The 25,899-nt window shown below is 41.5% G+C and overlaps 1 protein-coding gene across 1 annotated transcript; it reads left to right on the top strand.

Annotated features, from left to right (window-relative positions):
- The first annotated feature begins 96 nt into the window (after positions 1-96).
- On the top strand, positions 97-25,701 carry LOC126762099 (dynein beta chain, ciliary). Its single transcript, XM_050478611.1, is given in 26 exon segments — positions 97-231; positions 2,234-2,407; positions 2,479-2,738; positions 3,175-3,514; positions 3,581-3,843; positions 3,903-4,473; positions 4,766-4,878; positions 4,938-5,229; positions 5,425-5,578; positions 5,655-6,109; positions 6,176-6,548; positions 6,874-7,148; positions 7,210-7,386; positions 7,450-7,659; positions 7,719-7,883; positions 7,947-10,046; positions 10,105-10,437; positions 12,052-13,366; positions 13,369-13,723; positions 13,777-13,996; positions 14,555-16,593; positions 16,655-16,793; positions 16,845-17,011; positions 17,141-19,903; positions 19,976-20,170; positions 25,409-25,701. Coding segments are annotated over 26 exon segments (13,683 nt in total). The 3' UTR covers positions 25,509-25,701.
- The last annotated feature ends 198 nt before the right edge of the window (positions 25,702-25,899 follow it).

Here is a 25,899-nt window from a genome sequence, read left to right as displayed (position 1 = left end):
CTCTTGCGCAAAAAGTGTAAAGGAAAGCCATTAACCTACACGCTCGTACCGCTAAAGTAAAAACCAGCTAGTGCAGGACCTTCCTCGTCCACCACCATGGCGGCACCCGAAGAAAAGGAAAAAAAGGAGAAAGTCGACGATCGCTTTGACTATTTCAATAATTATGTCATGAAAACGTTACGTTTGAAAAATGAGCGCTGGGTAAAACTAATGGGCATGCCCGAGTCGAAAGTAAGTGCTTGCGAACATATTTATGTAAATTAATTTTTGTTGTTTGTAAATGTTTGATTTTGCAATGATTTCTTAGATTTTTGAAATTTTTGAGAGTTTTTAGTGTTAAAAAGCAAAGGATAGAAAAAGTTGATTGAATTTTAAACATGTCGCTCTCTCACAGTCTCTTGAAAGAAAAATAGTAGTTTGGGGTCGATCTGCTTACTCTGAACATTTATTTTTGTAAAACTGGTCAGTTTATTTTTATAACGGGTTTTCTAATAAGAGCGCCACAAAAGTTTTTTTTTAATAAAACAGAAAGGGATATCAATGAAATTCTTTACTCCTTTGAAAGTATATTTGATGCCATTGTGTATGGAACTCACCGGTACTGCTACAATTTAATCTTCGATATCTGTACGAAGTTGATCAATTGTTGCTAGCCTGTTGGCATAGACCATAGACTTGATGTATCCCTGCAGAAAATAGTCTAACGGTGTCAACTCGCACGACCGAGGCAGCCTATAGACTGGGCCATTTCGCGAGCTAACACGTTCACCGAACTTGGTTTTCAATATATCGATTGTGAAATTCGCTGTATGACTTGTGGCACCGTCCTGTAGGAACCACATATTATCCAAGTCCATATCTTCCAATTCGGGTCAGAAATATTCGGTTATCATTGAACGGTAGCGATACTCATTTACAGTAACGCGCCGGTCTTGATCATCACGGAAGAAGTACGGCCCAATGACGCCGCTGGCCCATAAGCTGCACCAAACCATATTTTTTGCGGAATGCAGTAGTGACTTATGGAGTACGTGTGGATTACTGCCTGTTCAATAATGCATACTTTGCTTACTGACGAAGCCATGCACCCAGAAATGAGCCTCATCGCTGAAGATGAGTTTTCGTTGAAAATACGGATCAGTTGTTGCTCAGCCCAATTCACGAACATTCGACTTTTCTGGTGGTTAGGCAGCTTAAGTTTTTGCGTCAATTTTATCTTCTAAGGATGTAGGCCAAGAGCTTTTCGCGAAATTCACCACAACGAATGCCCACAGAGATGCCCAACGCTTGAGAACGACATGTGAGAGACTGATTTGGTCTTTCTCAATTGATGCGCTAGCGGCAGCAATATTATCGACTCTACGGGCACTTCTTTATCTTGCTGGCACGGGAACATTTTGTACTGTGCCTGTGGATTCAAATTCTTCCACTAAACGCTCAATTGTTGACTTGACCGGAGGATTATGACGACCATAAATTGGACGTAGCGCTCTTAAAGTTGAGGCCACTGACTTCGAATTTTGGTAGTAACTTTTAATGATTTGGACTCGTTGTTGGATGGTATATCTTTTCATGATAAAATGGCAAACCATACTAAAGAGAAATGACGAAAGAACAGGAAAAAATTGGTCGTCGTTTGCTGTCCCTATGGGTCAACTTTTGTAGTGTTTCTATTGAAACCCCCACGGGAACATTTTGTATTGTGCCTGTGGATTCAAATTTTTCCACTACACGCTCAATCTGATCTGACAGGACAATTATGACGACCATAAAGTGGATGTGGCGCTCTTAAAGTTGAGGCCACTTGTTGGATCGTATATCCTTCCATGATGAAATAGGAAATCTTATTAAAGATAAATGTCAAAACAGCGGCAAAAATATGGTGTCATTTGCTCTCCATATCGATCTACTTTTGTAGCGTCGCTATTGAAAAACTTGTAATAAAGGAAATTAATTGTAGTTACGTTTATATAAGGTTCAGCTGGATATTAAATATTTTAAAGTGATAGAAAAATTCCAAATCGTAAGCTTCTAGCTATTAGTCAAATCGATAAACCATTTACTTGGCCATTCTTTTGAAAAGGTTCTAATACATTCTTCTGATATTAACACAAAGATCACTATGTTATACACCTTTTACTTTACAAGATCAAAACAGTTAGAATTTTCATTCCAAAATATATTTCTAACATAAATTTTACTCTCATTTCTCTTCTAAACTACCTTCAAACAGGAAGTAATCCAAGTATTCCTCAACGACTCCAGCCACCCGCGTTTGGTATTCTACCTGAATAACGCTTCTATTTTGGTGCCCGCATTTGACTTCCCCGCAAAGGCGCGCAGTAAAATTGTTTACTTCATGCGCCGCGAAATACCATCCGATCTGTCGTTGCAGGATATGGACAGCGTAAGTGGTTGCCACATCATTTGGTTCTTTATTTAACATTTCAATTATTTTTCACCAACAAAATCGCGCAGAAACTAATGATTGGCGATATACTACCAAATGTGCTGGAAAATCTCTCGGTGCTCTGCGATGATGTTATCTTCCCTGTGGTCAATAATCCCGTAAATCAAGACGGTTGGACATCGGTGATAGTTAATGATATGAAAACCGAATCACAGGATTTACGCAACGGCATTGCACAAATGAAGGGCATCGTTATAAATCGTACAATTCTACCGTTACCCATTTGTATCGACGAAGTGATGGATTGCGCACCACAAATCGCAATCGGGTGAGTGTGGTGAGGTATTCAAGGTGACGTGTGTGTTAAAGCTATGGAGTATTTACAATCGCGGTCGGCCGGTATATACGTACCAAGACTTCTTACAACAACAATCTTAATCCACGATATAACTAAAAGCAGAGAAGCTGATCAAACTGTCAGACAAGTAATATATGTACATGTACTTTTTAGGCGTGAGAGAACATTATAAAATATAGGAGCATTATAGAATATTTCTAGACCAGATCTTTAAGATCAGAAGCTGAAGAATTCAAGTCAAGTGTTCTTTATACTAAATATGCTCTGCATTTAAAATTTCTTCGGTATAATCTGACTTGGTTCGTAATTCTTAGTCATCTGCTTTTAGAACTTGATCACGGTCCGTTTTATTCCATTTTAACCATCTAACTACCTTTTATTAACAAATATATATCCGTTAACCCAGTAACTTGAACAACTTCAACAACCTGCTCAAGCATTCGTTGGAATTCATGGTGGTGAAATGGCTCGACTCGGTTGAAGATTTGGTTTTGGTAAAGGCACGCGAACGCATCTATGCCAAGGAAACACATCCGAAGCCGGATCTCCTCTTCAGCTTCTGGGAGTCACGTCTAGAGAACTTAGAGAATTTAGCCGATCAATTAGGTGATAAGCGCATAAAAACAATCGGCTTTGTGCTGGAAAAAATAAATTCCGTTTTCGAGTCCACGTATCGTAAGATTGTGGAGCTGGTGCTGCAGTCATTGGCCGAAGCACGCGATATAACCAAATACTTAGCACCACTGGTAAGAGCTCAACAAGAATTGTGCATTTAGAATTGAGAGTAAACTATTGTACAAACCGTTCCATAGCGCAAAGTTATCGACTCTTTCGAAGTGAATCGAATGGATGAAAATCGCGCACAATTGCGTCCGGTACTCCTGACCATCGGGCTGGTGTGGGGACACTCCAAATACTTTCACACGCTGGAAAATATGGTTTTGCTCTTCGAACTGTGGCACAATTCGCTAATAGAGAATGTCATCTTAACCATAGAACCCGAGAGCTGTTTCGGTGATGTCGACGAGGCCTATAAACGCACAATATTGAATATTGATCACGTGGCATACTACAAGTAAGTGATAAAGTGAGCACAATTGACTAAGGAATCATTTTGAACATTTCATCGTGCAGGAAAACTTATGATCATTGTCGCTCGAGTTTGAAGAAATTTAAAATTGGCACACAATTCAATTCGCAAGACTGGACATGGCATCCGAAAACGATTTTCGATCGCTTAGATCGTTTTGTCGAACGTCTTTATGTGATGAGGAAAATTTTCGATACCGGCCGTGATTTTCTAAAGCTAGAAAAGATCACAGTTGGCGGTTTGAAGGGTCGCCAGATATCAGCGGCACTAACCAAAATTCTCGAGGAATTCAATAACAAGTATCGTGATTGGACGAATGGTGTGACGTACAACGTGCTCGACCCCGACGAGTCTGTTGAACAATTTCAAAAGGATGTCGAGAAATTTCATGACTTCGCCGAAAAATTGGAGCGCCGCATTGCATTCCAATTCGAATTGGCGCTGCTGGACTCACATGATCTGATGCTTTGCGGTAGCTTGTTGTTACGCCCGATTATCAAGGAACAATTGGATCCGCATATGCATATATTGGTGGATGATTTGGCCGAAGAGATACATGCAGTGAAAAAGGATTTCAACGTTTTCGAGGACATTTACAGGAAATCCGGTGTTAAGGTGACTCAGATAAAAAAATAAAATTTTAATAATCGAACATCTTAAAGAAATTGATTTTTTTTATAATGAAAAAGTGATTAGTCTGGCAACAATAATACTATTTTTAAATTCAGCTAAAAACCTACACTTGATGGCACCGTAATTGGTGTGCAACTTGACTAAATTAACTGATTAGGCCTAAATGTAGGCAACTTTTCTCCCTCTTTTGAAAAAAAATTTTAATATTTTATTATTTCCACATTAATTTTTTTATAATTATGATTTTCTAACTTCTGATGTACATTTGGTCTAGGCTCTTCCCACTGATGATTGCTTTCCCAAAGTTTCTGGCGCTATCTCGTGGCTACATAAATTGCGACATCGCATCACTTGGATCAAGTCCGACTATGAACTCTACGAATATCCGTAATTAATACACTTTCATGCACTTACTATTACTAAATTGTTTTCTCCTTAACTCTTAGACTCTTTGACAATGAATATGGCGAACAAACACTGGAGATTTACAATCAAATGCTAAATGAAATCGACGCTCTGAAGCAGGCGATACTTGAGGAATGGTATACAATGGTGCGTGATCAGATTGCCTTTGGCATGCAACAGACCCTTTTGAAGAAGGACGATAAAGGTGTGCTCTCGGTTAATTTCACACAAGAATTAATGGATGCTTTGAAGGATATTAAAGTATTGCGTATCATGGAGTGCGAAGTTCCAGATGAGCTGATAGAATTCTACGAAAGAAGTGAAGAGTTCTGGGTAAATACAAATTATACTTTAAGTATAAGAAGTTTTAGCATTGCCAAGCTTACTTCAGAAACCGATTTATTTTCAAAATGTATACTGATCTTTCATGCTTTATTCATTAACCCTGCAATAATTTCTCCCATTTGGTCTAAAGTTATGATCACATAAAAGCTATAACTAAAAGTTTCTTTTCCTGTTCTCACACAGCAAGCGCGTCTCAAGCTTATGCGCATTGCCGAATGGTATAACGATATTAACTCGCGATCGCAGCCGAGTGAAATGAATTTAATACGAGCCGAGTTGAGCGCAATTGAACGTTATATGGAGCCATTGATTAGCGATATTATCTGGATGTCGTTCGGTAGATAGAATTAAGATTTCGAATGGTTATCTGACTAACTAAATCTTGCTCACGATTTCTCTCCCAAAAATTGCAGATCAGCGTTTTATAAACAAAGTATTTGGTAAAATTAGCCATTTACAAAAGCGCATCGAGAAATGTCAAGCCAATTTGGATGCGATCAAGCAAAGCATCAACGCTTGGGGTAAAGTACCATTATTCCAACGCAAAGACCTCAATCCAAAAGCACTGCTGGGAGTCGAGCCCCGCGCGGATATTATTGCCAAACGTGTCAAACAAGCAAATAATACCAAAGAACTCATTGATAAGTTGATGTACGAGAATGCAAAGCTCTTCTTTGACATACCGCAACGGTATGTAATTGAGGAGAGCAGCGAGGCGTTTGAAGAGGAAGATGATGAAGAACGTCCCACACCAAATATAGCGGCTGTTAGCGCTGCAGTTACTGCTGCTGAGAAAGCTGTGCCAGAAGCCAAGCGGTTCACGCAACAGCTGAACGAGGGCATAGAAGAGGCATCTTCGGAGGGAGAGGTTTGTAAATATATCCTATTATAATCCACAAAGTTTGAAACTGTCATTATTTTGGTATTTTCGCAGATCATTACGCCGCAGCATCGTTATGATCTGCTGCAGACGCTAACCGAGACAGAACGTGAACAATTCCGAGAATATGAGAAATATGTGGATACACAAATCGCCTCAGAACTCCTGGATGCTGTTATTACAAGTATTACATACTTACGTATGGAAATCGATAATCGTTACGAAAATGATGCACCGATTTTTGAAATTCTCATGGAGTTGCAAGAACCACTAGTTGTTTACTTTCTAAATTTGGATCCCAGTTCACCGTATGGCTTTACAATGCATATAGATAATTTGATTGATGATATGTATAATATGATGAGCATGTTGCCGCGTGTGGCACAGGATCCACCACAGGAAGGCGAGGAACCCGAAAACTTTATGGGTACGTTAGATTATTTTCCAAAGATATTCTGAAATTTTTCTATCGACCTAACATATCATAAACATGAAGGACACTCACTAAACACAAAGAATAATAGTAAAGTCTCTCAACAAAATTAGCTATGGAACAGATCAAGCTTTTTAAAAATATATTTTCGACTTATTTCTTTCCGGTATGTATATTGGTAAGAATAATCTAAAATTGCTTTAACCTTTAATATTCTGCGACTTCAATAACTGAACTGACACGGCTATTTTCTTTATCTCCTTTGACATTTATTCAGCCCCCTAGATCTCACCAATATTTCTTTAATCTTAACCAACAGATGAATTGAAAGATAAACCAGAACTCCAGAAGCAACGTAATGAAATCATGAGTAGAGTTAAATTCGCTTTGCAGCAGATTCGTTCGCACTCCAAGCTCTATATGGATTATTCGTATTTGTGGCTCTCAGACAAACAACAATATCTTTCCGAAGTTAAAAAGTATGGCCGACCGTTGACGGTGGCCGAGCGTGAAGCGGAACTCGAAGGTGAAGGCGAGTCAGGTTTGAAGCCGATAAAAGATGATTATCCACCGCTAAATATTTACAAAGAACAGGTAAGAGTGTCAAAAATACGTTAATATGAATAATCTGAGAAGTGATCTTTACATCTTACAGTTGGACAAATTCATTGCTTTGCAAAATGAGATCTCTCAGTGGGAATCCTTCATTGATTTCAATGTCTGGCTGCGTTTAAATAAGAAGGGCTTCAAAAATGCAGTGCTTAATCAGGTTTCTAAGTGGATAAGCCTCTTTAAACAAGATCTCATCGATCGCGTTATGAACTCGCTGCAGGTGACTTGGGATTCTATTTTAAAATTAAACTTTATAATAAATATTTGTTGATATTGAAAACAGGAACTGGAAGATTTCGTAGAGGAAGCAAATGAGGCATTGAAAATCGAACTCAATAAAGATGATTTTGAAGGTTTGCTCAAGATTCTCTCTGTACTCAATACGATCAATGAAAAACAATACACATACGACTATATGTTCGATCCATTGCGCGAGGTTGTGGATCTGCTGAAACAGTACAATTACGACTTTAAGGATAGCGTCTTGGCGCAGGTAAGTTGATGCGGCAGACTAAGCCACTTGCGTTCCATTTCCCCGTTCTCTCCTTACAGCTGAACGAGCTACCCGATAAATGGATGAAAGTGAAGAAGAATGCTGCGGCGGTCAAGCAAACTATTGCGCCCATACAGTCCTACCAAGTCGATCTTATTGAAAAACGTATTATATTATGCGACACGATGGCGAGTCAATATCGTAAGCGGTTTCTACGAAAAAAGGTATTTGCACTAAATTTTGGTATTAAAGTAGAAGCTTTAAGTTTTGCCTTCTGCTACCAACAGTTCTTCCACGTGCCATGCAGCAATCCATATGAGCTTATCGACGAAGCAGACCTGGAGATAAGCGCACTGGAGGAGCGCCAAAAGTCGCTTTCTGAATCTGCTGTGCTATTCGAATTACAAGGTCCAGATGCAAGTAAGATTGAACGCTGTCGCAAGGACTTGCAGCTGCTGAAGGTGATGTGGGACTTTGCAATTACAATACAAACCACAATCGACGAATGGAAGAAGACACCTTGGAAGAAAATTGACATTGAGTCGATGGATCAGGAATGCAAGAAATTCGGCAAAGAGTTACGTGGTTTGGGCAAAGAAATGCGCTCTTGGGATCCTTACATACACACTGAGAATCAGTTAAAGAATCTGATGACTTCATTGCGTGCAGTAACGGAACTACAAAATCCCGCAATACGCGATCGTCACTGGGTTGAGCTAATGACAACTACTGGTGTTAAATTCAGCATGGACGACTCGACAACACTCAAAGACTTGATAGATCTTAATCTGCACGAATATGAAGAAGAAGTTAAGGGCATTGTAGACAAGTCAGTCAAAGAACAAGCCATGGAGAAAGTACTTAAGGATTTGGCGAATACTTGGGCCAATATGGAATTCCAGAATGATATACACGAGCGCACGGGACTGAAGTTACTTAAAGCTTCAGAGGAAATGATCGAAACACTGGAAGAGAACCAAGTGCAGCTACAAAATATGGCATCATCAAAGTACGTCGGCTACTTTCAGCAGGAAGTCGCATTATGGCAGCAAAAGTTATCGAATGCGGATCAAATCATCGGTTCGTGGTTTGAAGTGCAACGTAAATGGCAATATCTCGAGAGTATATTCATCGGTTCGGAGGATATTCGTTCACAATTGCCCGAAGATTCCAAACGTTTCGATTACATTGATCGCGAATTCAAGCAATTACTGAATCAAATGAATGCTGATCGCAATGTGGTGCGTTCAACTAACAGACCCAACAGCAAACTCTACGACACACTCGAAGGACTACTTAAACAACTGACAATGTGCGAGAAAGCACTCAACGACTATCTGGAGACCAAACGCTTGGCATATCCACGCTTTTACTTTGTCTCCTCCGCCGATTTACTGGACATACTCTCTAATGGTAATAATCCTAAAATGGTTTGCCGTCATTTGACAAAGCTCTACGACTCTATGGGTCGTCTGAATCTCATTGCCGGCACAAAACTAGCTGTCGGCATGATTGCGAAGGAACATGAAGAGTTCGTGCCGTTCTTAGACAATTGTGATTGTAGCGGCAAAGTCGAAGTGTGGCTCAATCGTGTTACGGACCGAATGCGTGATACGTTACGTGATCACTTTCGACGCGCTGTCATCGCATATGAGGAGAAACCGCGACACATTTGGATATTCGAATGGCCCGCACAACCCGCTTTGGTGACCACGCAGATCTGGTGGACAACCGAGACGAACGACGCCTTCGCAAAGGTGCAACAACGCTATGAGAATGCCATAAAAGACTACAACAAAAAGCAAGTGGCGCAATTGAATAATTTGATTAATATTCTACTCACCGATCTCACACCAGCCGATCGTCAAAAGATCATGACCGTCTGCACGATCGATGTGCATAGTCGTGATGTTGTGGCGAAAATTATTTCCGCCAAAGTAGAGCTGGCCACGGCATTTCAATGGCAAAGCCAGCTGCGTCATCGCTGGGACTTGAAATTCGACGATTGTTTTGCGAATATCTGCGATGCACAATTTAAATACGACTACGAATATCTCGGCAATACACCGCGACTGGTGATCACGCCGCTAACCGATCGTTGTTACATAACCTTAACACAATCACTGCATTTGGTAATGGGTGGCGCGCCCGCGGGTCCCGCTGGTACGGGCAAAACCGAAACCACTAAAGATTTGGGCCGCGCACTTGGCATGATGGTCTATGTGTTCAATTGCTCCGAGCAGATGGATTATAAATCTTGCGGTAATATACATAAAGGTCTAGCGCAGACAGGCGCATGGGGTTGCTTCGACGAATTTAATCGCATATCAGTTGAGGTGCTCTCCGTGGTGGCGGTGCAGGTGAAATGCATACAGGATGCCATCAAAGTGAGACTCAAGTCTTCAAAGCAACCAGACTAGAATTTAACCTTACTTTATTTTGCAGGCCAAGAAAGTGATGTTTAACTTTCTGGGTGAAATCATATCTCTGCGCCCAACTGTGGGCATGTTTATCACTATGAATCCCGGATATGCTGGACGTGCCGAGTTGCCCGAGAATCTAAAAGCACTCTATCGACCCTGCGCTATGGTTGTGCCGGACTTTGCGCTCATCAGCGAAATCATGATGGTCGCGGAAGGCTTCCAGGAAGCACGTCCGTTAGCGCAAAAATTCATTACACTCTACACGCTATGCAAGGAGCTCTTATCTAAGCAGGATCACTACGATTGGGGTTTGCGCGCCATAAAGTCAGTGCTAGTAGTAGCCGGTTCACTACGTGTAAGTTTCTATAAAAATATAGCTATATATATTTAATTATCGACACACACACAGCAGCAACTGAAATGACGAAGTCATGTCCTTAGCTTAGCAAATTTCCCAAAACTTGGTGACAAACTTAATCGCGTATCGCATACGCCAGAGAGGCTCACATCCGCTATTTCTTGGCTTCCGCAGGCTTATAGCCTTGCCAAAAGCTTTACACACATTTTCAACTCGCAGTTAAACTTTTCCTGACTCGCAGTTGTGCCACAGAGTTTGGAGTTGCCCGTAGCCCCATTAGCAGCACGAGTTCATTTAAGACTCGCCAGTTTTCGCCTTCGCCATCATCGTCATCATATCCTGTTTTAGTTTATTGAGTGTACAATTGTTTTCGCCACTGTCGAGTGTCCTTGATTATGTCAACACCTTCATTTAGCTTGGCACTTTACTGCCAGCGTCACGTCCATGCCGATTGCATGCCTCAGCTCACAGTACCAACTAATACCATTAACCAGTTACCAAAGTTTCCGTTGCACAATCTCGGATGCAGCACAAATATACTTGTATGCGAATACATCCGAATGTATGGCTCCAATGTCGAAGTGCAGCACATTTTAATTAAAACTTTCGTGTGCACGGTAATGCGGAATCCACATTCGCTAAATTAGTCCATGGCGACATAAACGATGTTCGACTCGAAGCCAGTGTCATTAAGAGATACTGCTAATTTAGTTACACATTTTCTGTGCCGAAGAAAGAATGTGTGACATTGATCTTTTGGCAGCGAAGTGCTTTTTCAGTTGCAGCTGATTGACCGGATTCTCTTATTCGTAGATAGAAAGGTCTCAGGCAAATACATAAAGTATTTAATCAGGCTGTGAGGGCCAGACCGCAGGCGGCGCCACCTAGACCATCATTAGACCGTTCAATTGGTCTAATAATCCCGGGTGGTAAGCTAAACAAAACCTAATCCAGCAACTCAGTGGACTTAGTAAAAAAAAAATTGATTTTTTCCATCCCAGCTGCCCAATGTCTCTTAAGTTCGAGCATTGGGAGCCGTGGAATGTGCTCCGTCTCGTCCAGCTGAACGCTGGGCATGGGTATAGATAATGTTCCAGCCTCTCAACGTCCTTCGCGCATACTATATATTTCGCCGGCTCCACTTTTTCCATTTTTTGAAGGTAGAATCCTAAGCGTAGGTAGCGTACAATACTAATAAGGTCAATTTGGCCTAGAAATAGGAGCTTTTTGATCTATCCACAATCGACAATACCCCAGGATAACTTTCTGATATACCCAGTGTTGCTTGTGTTCCAAGGCCTTATTTGTTCCTCTAAGCTCCATTGCTTCAAGCAACCCTCGTAAGAGGTCTAGGGCAGCCGAGCCAGCCAACTCGTCTGTCTTTCATTTTCATTTCTTTCCAGATAATATCATCTGCTTAAAAAATTGCTCCGGTTGTGCGCAGGCATTGACTCATACTTGACTTATATGTCAAGAATAACTTCCAGAGCCTTTGTTGAGGTAGTTCTCATAGCGCCCGTAACCCCAGGAAGCAGGACCGTTGCACCTATTGCTCTGGTTCGATAATGCCATCCACCATCACTTATGTAACATATCAACTTTCTCTTCCAGCGCGATGATCGCTATCGACCTGAGGATCAAGTGCTTATGCGTGCACTGCGTGACTTTAATATACCGAAAATCGTCACGGACGATGTGCCGGTTTTCATGGGACTCATTGGCGATCTATTCCCTAACTTAGATGTGCCAAGAAAACGTTCATTGGAATTCGAAGCTGTAATCAAGAGATCAGCTGTTGATCTGAAACTGCAACCTGAAGATGGTTTCATCTTGAAAATCGTGCAGTTGGAAGAACTCTTTGCTGTCAGGCATTCGGTATTCATAATAGGTTTCGCCGGCACTGGTAAATCGGAGGTTTGGAAGACATTAAACAAAACATATCAAAATCAGAAACGCAAACCACACTACAATGATCTCAACCCTAAAGCTGTCACGAACGATGAACTGTTCGGTATTGTCAATCCAGCGACGCGTGAATGGAAGGATGGACTCTTCTCCATAATAATGCGCGATCAAGCCAATTTAGGTGGCACTGGACCGAAATGGATTGTATTGGACGGTGATATTGATCCCATGTGGATTGAGAGCCTCAATACGGTCATGGATGACAACAAAGTGCTGACACTGGCAAGTAATGAACGAATTGCTCTAACGAAAGAGATGCGGTTGCTATTCGAAATTGCTAATCTGAAAACAGCTACGCCCGCTACAGTGTCGCGCGCTGGTATACTTTACATCAACCCGCAAGATTTGGGCTGGAGTCCATTCATACAATCGTGGCTGAATACACGTGCCAATCAAACCGAAGTGGCCACGCTCAATGTGCTCTTTGACAAGTACGTGCCGCCCATGTTGGATGTTTTTAATAAACGCTTGAAGCGCATCACGCCCATCTCTAATATCGCCATGTTGCAAATGACATGCTTCCTGCTCGACTGTATGTTAACACCACAGAATGTGCCCAACGACTGTCCAAAGGATTGGTACGAAATTTACTTTGTATTTAGCATAATTTGGGGTTTCGGCTCGACACTCTTCCAAGATCAAATCATTGACTGGCGTAACGAGTTCCACAAATGGTTCATCAATGAATTTAAGGCTGTTAAATTTCCCCCAGGCAACAACGTGTTCGCCTACTACGTGGATCATGAAACAAAGAATTTCCTACCGTGGACCAAATTGGTGCCATCGTTCGAGTTGGATCCGGATGTGCCACTACAGTCCAATCTGGTGCACACTTCAGAGACGACGCGTCTACGATATTTCATGGACGTGCTTGTCGCTGATAATCATCCGGTAATGCTGATCGGCGCTGCGGGCTCAGGAAAAACTATTATAATGGGTTCAAAACTAAATGCCCTACCCACTGAAAATATGCCATACAAAATGTGCCCTTCAATTTCTATACGACCTCGGAGATGCTGCAACGCGTGCTAGAGAAACCGTTGGAGAAGAAGGCCGGTCGCAATTATGGGCCGCAGGGCAATAAGAACATGTTGTACTTTGTGGACGATATGAATATGCCGGAGGTAGACAAATACGGCACTGTACAGCCGCACACACTAATACGGCAATTTATGGACTACCATCACTGGTATGATCGGGTGAAGATGACTTTGCGTGACATACATAATTGTCAATTCGTCTCCTGCATGAACCCTTCTGCCGGTTCGTTCACCATCAATCCACGCTTACAGCGACACTTCTGCTCTTTTGCCGTCAAGTAGGTGTATTTTTTTCCATTTTATTACTCTTTATTAAAATTACTTCCTTCAGTGCCCCCGCTGCCGATGCGCTCTTCCACATCCTTTACTCCATACTGTCCCAGCACTTGGCCACACCGCACCTTAAATTCGACAAAGCCGTAATAAACTTGGGTGAACCGCTCGTACACACGGCCATCTCATTGCATCAGAAGGTCGCCAGCACATTCCTGCCTACGGCCATTAAGTTCCACTACAATTTCAATTTACGTGACATTGCTAACATTTTTACGGTAATTTTCTTTAGATTAAATTTAGCGGCATAAAGAGTTCGGTAACATTGAGATAATATAATGAAGATTTATTGAATCTCTTTAGATTTGCACAGCCCCTTGAAAAAAAAGACCCCTTTTCCTCCAATTCAAAAATTCCAATAAAAATCATTGCATGTGCCTCGGTTAATAATCAGTATTCGTAATTCCGGTGAGACTTAAAAGCTTTGAAGAGGTCCCGCGACTCTAAGGACTCTATTAATATCATTAGAAAGACATCGTTAATGAATACCCGATTAGATTGCGCGAATTATACGTTTCTCCTTTCCTTCTTATAATAATAGTACACAGAGATCTTGGAAGCTTCTTTAACCTCTATACTGAAACCTCTGATTTCACTTTAAAGCGCAAGTTAGCCTTTAAAGTATTTTTTTCACTCTCAATAGTATTAGCTCTTAAAAAATATTCTTGGAAACCTAACCCTTACATATTTCTAGAAACGTCACTTACGGTTTGTTACTATGCTTTCTCTTTACCTCTTTTTTAAACTTTTTGAAAACCACATGCTTTTCCGTACAGGGTGTTCTCTATGCTAATTTCGAAACATGCCCCAATCCCAATATGCTCTTACGACTTTGGGTGCACGAATGCAATCGCGTTTATGGAGACAAGCTCGTTGATCGCACGGATATGGCCAACTACCGCAAGCTGATCGGAGACATGGTGCGCAAAGGCATCGAAACCTTCAGCGAGGATATTGTTTTTCACCGACCACATATCTATTGTCACTTTGCGAAAGGACTTTCCGATATCAAATATATGCCCATATCGGACTGGGATCGACTACATCGGCTGTTATCGGAGGCACAAGAACGCTATAACGACTTTGTGGGTGCATTGAATTTGGTGCTATTCGAGGACGCCATGGCGCACGTCTGTCGTATCAGTCGTATATTGGAATCGTCACGTGGCTATGCGCTACTCATTGGTGTTGGCGGCTCGGGCAAGCAGTCACTAACGCGTCTCGCTTGCTTTATCTCTTCGTTGGACGTTTTCCAAATACAACTCACAAAAGATTACAGTAATAATGATCTGAAGGCGAACTTGTCGACGTTATACATGAAGGCAGGCGTCAAATCAACACCCTGTTGTTTCTTAATGACCGATTCAGAGGTGGCTAGAGAGCAATTTTTGGTACTTGTTAATGATATGCTTGCTTCCGGCGATATACACGAACTCTTCCCAGACGACGAAGTCGAAAACATAATCAATGCCATGCGCAATGAGGTCAAGCAATTGGGTATTATGGACACACGCGAAAATTGCTGGAAATATTTCATTGACAAGGTGCGCAGTCTCCTGAAGGTAGTGCTGTGTTTCTCCCCCGTTGGTGCCACGTTGCGTGTGCGTGCACGCAAATTTCCAGCGCTCGTGAACTGCACGACCATCGATTGGTTCCACGAATGGCCACAAGAGGCACTCGAATCGGTATCGGCACGTTTCCTCAATGAAATCGATGTGCTGCCCAAATATTTGTCCAACCCGGTATCGAAGTTTATGGCCTACGTGCACAAGACTGTCAATGATATTTCGGCAGTTTATTTGGCCAACGATAAACGCTACAACTACACCACACCGAAATCTTTCCTCGAACTAATCAATTTATATGCCAAACTGCTGCAGGAGAAAGTGAAGGCCAACCAAGATCGACGCGTTCGTTTGGAGAATGGACTGATTAAGTTAGCAAGCTGCTCGAAAGAAGTCGATGCACTACAAGATGTGCTCAAAGTGCAAGAAGTAGAGCTAAAAGCGAAAAACGAAGAGGCCGATCATCTGATTAAAGTTGTGGGTGCTGAGAATGAGAAAGTGTCCAAGGAGCGCGCTTTTGCCACCAAAGAAGAGAAAAATGTGCGTCAAATCGAGGAGGATGTCACGGCTAAAGCCAAGCTGTGTGAGGAGGATTTCCGTAAAGCACAACCAGCGCTAATTGCGGCACAAGAGGCGCTTAATACACTCAACAAAAACAATCTAACCGAATTGAAGTCCTTCGGTTCACCGCCAGAAGCGGTGGTCAGCGTGTGCGCCGCCGTTTTGGTGTTATTTGCTTCCAAAGGCAAGATACCAAAAGATCGCAGCTGGAAGGCTTGTCGTCAAATAATGGGCAATGTAGATAAATTCCTTAGCGATTTGGTGAATTATGACAAGAAGCATATACATCCGGATATTATCAAAGCCCTACAACCCTACATTAACGATTCAGAGTTTAATCCCGAAAAAATCCTATCAAAATCAGCAGCAGCTGCTGGTCTCTGTTCATGGGTGATAAATATAAATCGTTTCTACGATGTATATTTGATCGTAGAGCCGAAGGAGCGCGCACTCGTCGAAGCCGAGCAAGAGCTGAAGGATGCGCGTGACAAGCTACAAGCGCTAAACGATCGCCTACTCGAACTGGAGGAGCAGTTGAATGTGCTGCAAATGGAATATGATGAGGCCTTAGCCAAGAAACAAAAGTGCCAAGATGAGGCTGACAAGACAGCTTTCACTATTGACTTGGCTAATCGTTTGATTGGCGGCTTGGCATCGGAAAAAATACGCTGGACCGAGTCGGTGAAGAGGTAAAAATATGCTATCCATTCTTTTTTTCTAGTTTTACACGTTCTTTAATTCACTTCAAAGCTTAAAAGAAGGCCAAATTACACTACCGGGCGATATGCTGCTCATCTCGTGCTTCATTTCGTACGTCGGCTGCTTCACGCGCCCTTATCGCATCGAGCTACAGCAGAAGATGTGGCGGCCCGCTTTCAAGAATAGCAATGTGAGTGTAATTTTTAATAGTTTTGTAGCTAAATTAAATCTTTCTTCTTAGCCTAAAATTCCTGCTACCGAAGATAGTGATCCGTTCGAAATGATTTGCGACGATGCACAAATCGCCGAGTGGAATAACCAAGGCTTGCCGAGCGATCGTATGTCTGCGGAAAATGCGGCGATTTTGGTGCACTCTGATCGCTATCCGCTCATGATAGACCCACAACTGTAAGTTTGAGTTATTTTCGCAATAATTAAATCGATGAATATCGATATTTAGACTGAGAGTGTCAAGGCCATAAAAATATATGGAAATCTCAAGATTCATTCTCAATTCCGACTTCTATTTCTTTGCAGACAAGGCATAAAATGGGTGAAACAAAAGTACCAAAACAATTTAATGGTCGTAAGACTCACAATGAAGGGCTATTTAGACATGGTTGAGAAAGCTGTCTCGAATGGCAATGTTTTGCTGCTCGAGAATATTGGCGAGAATGTAGATGCTGTACTCAATCCGTTGCTGGGACGCATGCTCATAAAGAAAGGCACATGCCTCAAAATGGGTGACCGAGAAATCGACTTTAATCCCAAATTCCGTCTCATTTTACACACCAAATTGGCTAATCCACATTATAAACCGGAAATGCAAGCGCAAACCACTTTGATCAATTTCACAGTTACGCGTGATGGTCTCGAAGATCAGCTACTGGCTGAGGTGGTGAAAGTTGAACGTCCCGATTTAGAGGTTATGCGCACGCGTTTGACGCAACAGCAAAATCACTTCAAAATCACGTTGAAGTTCTTGGAAGACGACTTATTGCAACGCTTGTCTTCAGCGGGTGAAAATGTTTTGGAGGATGTTACGCTTGTGATGAATTTGGAGAAGACCAAAAAGACCGCAGACGAAATTGAAGTAAAGGTGGCTGAGGCTAAAATTACGGCGGTGCAGATTGACACCGCACGTGAAGCTTATCGCCCGGCTTCAGAACGTGCTTCAATCATTTACTTCATACTCAACGATCTTTTCAAAATCAATCCGATTTATCAATTTTCGCTCAAAGCTTTTACCGTTGTCTTTTCAAACGCCATGCAACGCGCTGTGCCCGCTGAAAAACTTAAAGATCGTGTAGAGAACCTAATCGACTCCATAACGTACTGCAGTTTTTTGTACACGTCACGTGGTCTCTTCGAGTCTGACAAACTCATCTTTCTAACTCAAATGTGTCTGCAGATACTTATTAGCGCAGGTGAAGTCGAACATGCAGAATTGGACTTTCTCTTGCGCTATCCCTACATGCCGAATCAGACATCGCAACTATCCTTCCTCACCAATGTCGGTTGGGGTGGCATACGCGCTCTAAGCAATCTGCCAGCGTTCAGAAATCTAGACAAAGATATTGAGGGCTCACACAAACGTTGGAAGAAATTCGTTGACTCAGAGTGTCCGGAGCGAGAAAAGTTTCCGGGAGAATGGAAAACGAAATCAGCTATACAGCGTCTGTGCATTATGCGTTGTATACGACCGGATCGTATGTCTTATGCAATGCAAGTATTTATTGAAGAGAAACTGGGCAGCAAGTATATAGATTCAAGATCTATGGAGTTTGCAAAAACCTTCGAAGAGACCAGTCCCGAAACACATGTATTCTTTGTACTCTCACCCGGTGTTGATCCGCTTAAGGATGTCGAGAAGTTGGGCAAAGTTATGGGCTATCATGGTGATAATGAGAACTTCCATAGCGTTTCGCTAGGTCAAGGACAGGAAGTTGTCGCCGAAAACTCAATAGACACAGCATCGCGTAAAGGTCACTGGGTTATATTACAAAACATACATTTGGTCGCACGTTGGCTACCGACATTAGAGAAGAAAATGGAAGCATCGCTTATTGATGTCAATCCTAATTACCGGCTTTTCCTGAGCGCTGAACCAGCGGCTGATCCCGCTTTCCATATATTGCCACAAGGTATTCTCGAGTCAGCCATTAAGATCACAAACGAACCACCGACCGGCATGCAGGCTAATGTGCACAAAGCGCTGGACAATTTCAATGAAGAAACACTCGAAATGTGCTCAAAGGAAACCGAGTTCAAAGCGGTACTATTTGCGCTTTGCTATTTCCATGCAGTAGTAGCTGAGCGACGCAAATTCGGACCACAAGGCTGGAATCGGGTTTACCCCTTCAATGTGGGCGATCTAACAATTTCGGTTTATGTGCTGTACAATTATCTTGAAGCGAATACGCGTGTACCGTGGGAGGATTTGCGTTATCTGTTCGGCGAAATCATGTATGGCGGCCACATAACCGACGACTGGGATCGACGTCTTTGTCGCACCTACTTGCAGGAGTTCATGCAGCCGGAACTAATCGACGGTGATCTGGAGTTTTGTCCTGGCTTCCCTGCGCCCGGTATACTAAAATATCAGGGCTACCATGACTACATCGATGATGTTTTACCACCCGAAAGCCCCACCTTATACGGTCTACATTTGAATTCGGAAATCGGTTTCCTAACCACCGTTTCGGAGCGACTTTTCCGCATTGTCTTTGAATTGCAACCACGTGTTGCTGGCGCTGAATCGGGTGGCGGTGAGGCGCAGTCACAAGAGGATGTAGTCAAAGCCATGATTGAAGATCTACTTGACAAGATACCATCGCCTTTCAATATACCCGAACTAATGGCACGTGTTGAAGATCGGAATCCATACATTATAGTCGCCTTTCAGGAATGTGAGCGCATGAATATTTTAATGAATGAATTGAAGCGTTCGCTACATGAACTCGAGTTGGGCTTGAAGGGTGAATTAACGATTTCGTCCATTATGGAGGGGCTCATGCAATCACTATTTATGGATCAGGTACCCGAATCGTGGACAAAACTTGCATATCCCAGCCTCTTAGGTCTACAGTCGTGGTTTGCGGATTTGCAAATGCGTTTGCACGAGCTAGAAGGTTGGGTAGCTGATTTTCGTATGCCATCGTCGATTTGGCTCGGTGGTTTCTTCAATCCGCAGAGCTTACTAACCGCCATTATGCAACAGACGGCGCGCAAAAACGCATGGGCTTTGGATCGTATGTGCCTCAATTGTGATGTGACTAAGAAGACTAAGGAGGAAATTAAGTAGGTTCAAAGTCATGTTGTGCTCTTATGGTTTTCGTGAGACTATAAAATATTAAAATTACAAAATTTCAGTGCACCGCCTAAGGAGGGCTCCTATGTTAACGGTTTGTTTATGGAGGGCGCACGCTGGGACATGAAAATGGGTACCATTGCTGATGCTTTTCTGAAGGAGCTATTTCCCGCCATGCCTGTGATGTTCATCAAAGCGGTCTTACTCGATAAACAAGATACGAAAAACGTCTATGAATGCCCTGTCTACAAGATACGGTAAGTTTGAATTTGCTCTTGTATTTTTATCTGTCTTTTTTCTGAAAAAGATACTCACCTAAAAGTTTTTCTGCAACGAAATTCACGTAGCATGGGTTTGACCAACTTCAGCATGCGCCGAAATGTAGGCAACGAATACATATTTAAAAAATCGTAATCTACATCTAGGCGCAATGATAATTAAAATGACGCTTCTGTGTTTCCTTAATGTTATCGGAGTTCAATTTCTACTTTAGCCCACTTTATGCTCTCAGCACGGTTTATCTACAAAGCGAACTGATGATTAATTAGTGCAGAAGTAGATCTACTTGATTGCACAATTATACATTGCTAATTGTTATTTTGGTGGAGATTCCCAAATATTTCCGGGTCATCCGGATGGATGAGCTTCCTAATTGTGTGTAACATATGCAGTTTGCGGTTGAATATCTTTTGCACAAATACTCGCCTGGAATGCATGCAAATGCCGCACTGTGGGTCATTCTCACGTGAAATTGTTTGCACATAATATGAAGTACAGACTTAGGTTATTCCCGTCAGAGTGGACGAGACACAAACCTAGAATTACAGTTTCTTGAAAGAATATCGACGAAAACTGTGCCTTGGTTAGGAAGAAGTGATGAAGAAATTCTGATTTTTTTTTTAATTTTTGAGTATCCATTAAACTACGGTTGTCCTGATTACTTTTGACTTTCACAATCCTGTCTTAACTTTTTAGTTAAATTAATTAGCTTTTCATTATCCATAACAACCATTTAAAAATCTCTGATTAAAAATCCATCCATTTTCCCTCTCTAATCGAAAATTGTATAAATTGAAATTGAAAATTTTCAACAAACTTTTTTTGCAATCACACCACTGTGCTTTGATATAAAACACTCGAATGCAAAGCTAGACCCACCCATCCAGTCACAGGAAACTAATATGCCTTTGCATGCCTTTCTAACCGCCATATGTCATCTCAAATGGTTAAGCACAAGCCCACACATACATATATGAGCTCGCAAGTATGTAAGTATGTTGGTTGCCTTGCTTGCACGCTTTTTCCGGAAAATTTTTACTTTTCTGCCCATTGCAATCGACCGCTGCCTCGCACACTCTCTCCTCTGCCAGCTCACTTACCGCATTTGCCACAAATTCCTTGTGACTTTTCATTGCCCACGCTCATTGCTTTGGCACGTTTTTGCATTTCAATTTAGCAGAGTGCCAGCAGGCTTCTTGCTACATTTCAGTCGATCCCTTGTCTCTCACCTAATTCTTATCTATGCGTTGGATGGGCTGCGTTGTTGCCGAATATGAAATGAAAGTATGCTGCCCATCGGCCGAAAATATGCGGTTATTTTACGGTAATCCGACAAAGTGTTTGACGCGGAACGCGCACAGCATGCCTTCCGTATAGCCGCCGCGTAAGTTGGCATAGATATTTGAGAAGGCTTAAGAACATGTTAGCTTTATTGTCATCAGAATATTTCACTTCCGAATAGAATCAGACGTCAGTTTTCGGTCCGTTAGATATAAAATATCCGACGAGTAGAAATACGGATAGCTAAAAGATTTTCCAGGCTTAGTTCTCACTCAGGTCAGATATATATGAAAGGCCCTACTTTTATTAAAAGAAAACACAGAAACTTCAAATTTAATGTTGGATGTTTATTACCATTCGAAAGAAAATTCTTTGGCACTTATTTTTTGAAGATTGTCTAGGCCACGTGTCAGATAATTCAGGAATCAAATAGTCGGTTATCATGGCGTGATAACGGTCGCCATTAACAGTTGTGTTCTCACTGGCATAATTTTTGAAGAAATATGCACCGATAATATTACGGGCTCACAAACATTACAAAACTGTTGTAGTTTTCTGGATTAAATGGCAGCTCTTGAATCCTGTTAGGTTGCTCTTCGGCCCGATTGCGGTACTTTTGTTTATCTACATACCCATTGAGCCAGAAAAGGGCCTCATTGCTGAACAAAATTTGGCTCGAAAACGTCAGACCTTCTTGGAACTTTTCAAGAGCCCAAGCATTGTCGTTTGGGATGGTCGAGCGGCTTCATATCAACTTACGATTTTGACGTAAAAAGCGCCAAATCGTTCCATACGTCAGTCCAAGTTGCTGTGAACGCCGCCGACTCTCCACGGTCTTCGTGTACACTCTCAGCTACGCCTGCTATATTTTCTTCATTGCGTGCCGAACATGGTCTATTCGGTCGAATATTTTCCAATAATTATTGCTGGTTCTCAAGATGGGTAATGCTTTTGCGAATAGTACGCAAAGTAGACAGAATATGTTGACCATAAGTTGAGCGAATCGCGCGAAACACATTCTTTACAGAACGTAAATTTTCGTAATAAAGTTTAACAATTTGTACACGTTGCTCAGGCATAAATCCTTTCGTGATGAAATGCCAAACAATACTGAACAAAAATTACATGACAGCTTGGCACTACCCATGCGTGATCTGTCAAAAAAAAACTATTGAAAACAGTACCTCTACTTCGATCAGCCGTTACATACATAGAATTCCCTTTAACTTCGATTGGGGCATAGAGCCAGTCATTTACATCTTCGTAATACTTCTTCACTGAAACCCATATTGAACCAGCCGTTTAATAGTAATTCTTGTGGCTTTAAATGCTTAACTTGTAGATGAACCCAACTAAAGAGACCTAAAGTCCTAAAGTAGTATGACAGACGCAAATATATGTGCCTTTCGAGACCCTTTAAAGTTTTAGCCAAGTTGAAGTAGTATTTCGCAATTGCTTTAAAGTTCGCATGGTCTTCCCCGAAGAAAACACTCAATAAGTCATTCATTAACAAAAGCTGCTTTTTAGGAATCTGTGCAAAGAATACCTACAATTTTGGAAAGGTGAAAAGATTGTATCTTAATATCAGCATTAGCTAATCAAAGCGTGTTTAACTGAAGTAGCAGATCCTCCTTTTTAGAAGATTCATATTTTGGCTTGAAAGAGGAGGATGTCGTTCTCTTACAAGAAATTGAAATGTTTCTCTAAAAGTAATATATTATTCATGCAGATGGAATTCAAGGATTCCAAAGGTCTCATGGGAATAATACTTAGAAGAAAAGTCATAGGAAAGTTCCTCTGAAACAGTGATCAATGTCTAATTTAAATTCTGTATTGGGCTTATTGTTCGACCACCACTTAGCCTTACGAGTTTGGCTCGTTGGTGATCTCTAAGACTCATCAGCACACAGTTCACACCAGAAGAAGCTGTGTGAGTCTTTGAACCTTGAAGCAGAAGCTTCCTATAAACCTGTTAGTAGCTCTGGATTTCAGAATCCATTCTCTCTTGTTAAAAGCAATCCAGTGATTACTCACTGCTCTTTTGTTTGACAAAGTATCTTCGTATCCGTATACTCGAGCACACAAATAAACATAAGTACATTTACGAGTATGTATGAGTAGAGACAACTAAACGCTTTTACGTCTGTACGTGCTTTAAAGCGCCGCAGAGTCTATGCTATGCCAGTGTTTACTTTTCGCTTTTCCTACACAGCTGCTGTTTCCGGACTACTTTCAGTTATCCCTCTTGTTGTTGTCGACGCTTTTATTTGTTTTTTTTTGTTTTTGCTTTTGCTGTCGCCGACATTTGACGTCGATGATTTGTGCGTCTTGATGAAACTCATCTTCGAACGTCGTCAACACGAACACACTCGTTACGTACGCGGCATTAGCAGGAACAACAAAGACACCAACACGAACATGAAGAAGAGCAATCACGCATAGTGTGTCCAGTGAATGGCGAATCACCAACACAATGGAAATTCCACTCTTCCATTGAAGCGTGTATAATTGCATGCAACTCGCCCCGCCTCTTCTCATCTTGGCGGCAACGTGAACATCATCAGCTGTCCGGCACTTTGCTCGCGCTTCCGGAAATGGTTGGCCAAATTTCATACACCAAATATATTTCATAATCGATTTGACAGCTTTTTTTAACCACTTTACTTATTTGGGTTTTAATGCGATTTCATATTTTATATTTTAGTTCTTCTCACACATACATACAGACATTGAGGCAGTCATACTTAGCGATGTGCACACGTAATATTTTTATGCATTAGAGTGCTTTGCTGTGTCCTTGTACGTAGGAACTTACCATTGTCCAAACAATTTCGGGTATTATTTCGGTGAAATAAAAGAAAAGGGCGCTCGAGGCTAAGCTGGAAAAAAGTAGCAAAAAGTACAACTGGAGAAATTGGCGGGTCATAACGGAATCGTCGATAACCGTAAAGCCGGAAGGGGGCTTCCTTATCAAAATCCCGTTAGAATGATAACAAGCAGGCGTTTCCCTGTCGTCGTGCTGTCGGGCCTCGTCCTAGCTCAACAAGCAGCACTTGTGGGGTTCCGAGAGCCTTCTGACCAAGAGTGAAACGCAGAGATATATAGAACTACTAGCTCTTGGCAAGATTCACATGGCCGCAATGATTGGTGTCCTAACTGGACATTGTCCCATTGTCACTCATGGGTTTTGGCTAAAGATTATGGAGAACGCAACGCGTCAAAGTTGCATGGAAAAAGATGAGGCGGAAACATCTAGACACATTCTCCTTCGCTGTCCAACTTTCACCAGACTAAGATTGAAGCATCTAGGTTGCCATAAAACCCGACGAATTTGTTGGAGTAGATATTAGCCAGCGCAATAAACTTATGGCCATAAAACCCGACGAATTTGTTGGAGTAGATATTAGCCAGCGCAATAAACTTATGGCTGGCTCTAGGCGCTTTGTAGATTTATGACAGTCGTTTCGATCCATACTTAAGAGTTCTAGGCATCACCACAGACAAGCGTCTCTACCAATCAAAGAGGTCTTCATGATCTCACGAATATCAATCTACTTAACTTAACTTATTTAAAATTGAAGAGGGTAAAAGGAAAAACGGTAGAAACAGGAGGAAATAAAAGGTGAAGAACCGAACAAATTAATAAGCCTCTAATATCTGTTCGAGACGTGAATATCCCGCTTTTCTTAAATAAAAATCTGACATTTCAAAAATCATTTTAGTTTGGTATAATAACCGCAAACATCTTTTCAAGACATACGACATTACTTACTGGAACTTTTACTTCATTTTTGTTTCTTTCTGAGATGCTCTAAAATTCCTAACCTCAAAGAGCCAGTCGAAATTCACTCATGTTACAAATAACTTTTAAACTCATGTTATTTTCACTGTTTTTACTTTATTTTATTGTATTTTTTTTTGTTCTTTTTTTGTAGCATGCGCGGCCCCACTTTCGTTTGGACTTTCAACTTGAAGACGAGAGAAAAGGCTGCCAAATGGACGTTGGCCGGTGTTTGCTTGCTCCTGCAAATCTAAAATGTGTTTACACAAAAGTACAAAAGCCAGCACAAAAGGATAACAGCTTTAATGGCATTGAAAGTGTGTGCTTTTTCCACTGGATCAGCGAGTGCGCCGCTACTCACGATGTCCTTTTGACTCAACTAAGACATTTATTTGTATTTCATATTCCTTTTATTATTATACAGACATTATGGAATGTCAAACTTGAGGCTCCAATTTTAACTTTTTGAATATATATATACATCCTGTATATTTGTGACAAATTTTACAAAATTTTCGGTTTATTAAATTCTAGTATTGATTCAAATTTTGTATTGAGGTTAGAAATGAAGTTGCTCATTATTCTCATATACCTTTGAAAGCCTTAGAGCAGAGTTTAGCAATTTAAGATGCATAACAGGCCGGT

This window comes from Bactrocera neohumeralis, chromosome 2 (assembly GCF_024586455.1).
Source record: "Bactrocera neohumeralis isolate Rockhampton chromosome 2, APGP_CSIRO_Bneo_wtdbg2-racon-allhic-juicebox.fasta_v2, whole genome shotgun sequence".
Lineage (NCBI taxonomy): Eukaryota > Metazoa > Arthropoda > Insecta > Diptera > Tephritidae > Bactrocera > Bactrocera neohumeralis.
This window is presented reverse-complemented; position numbering and strand designations above follow the sequence as displayed.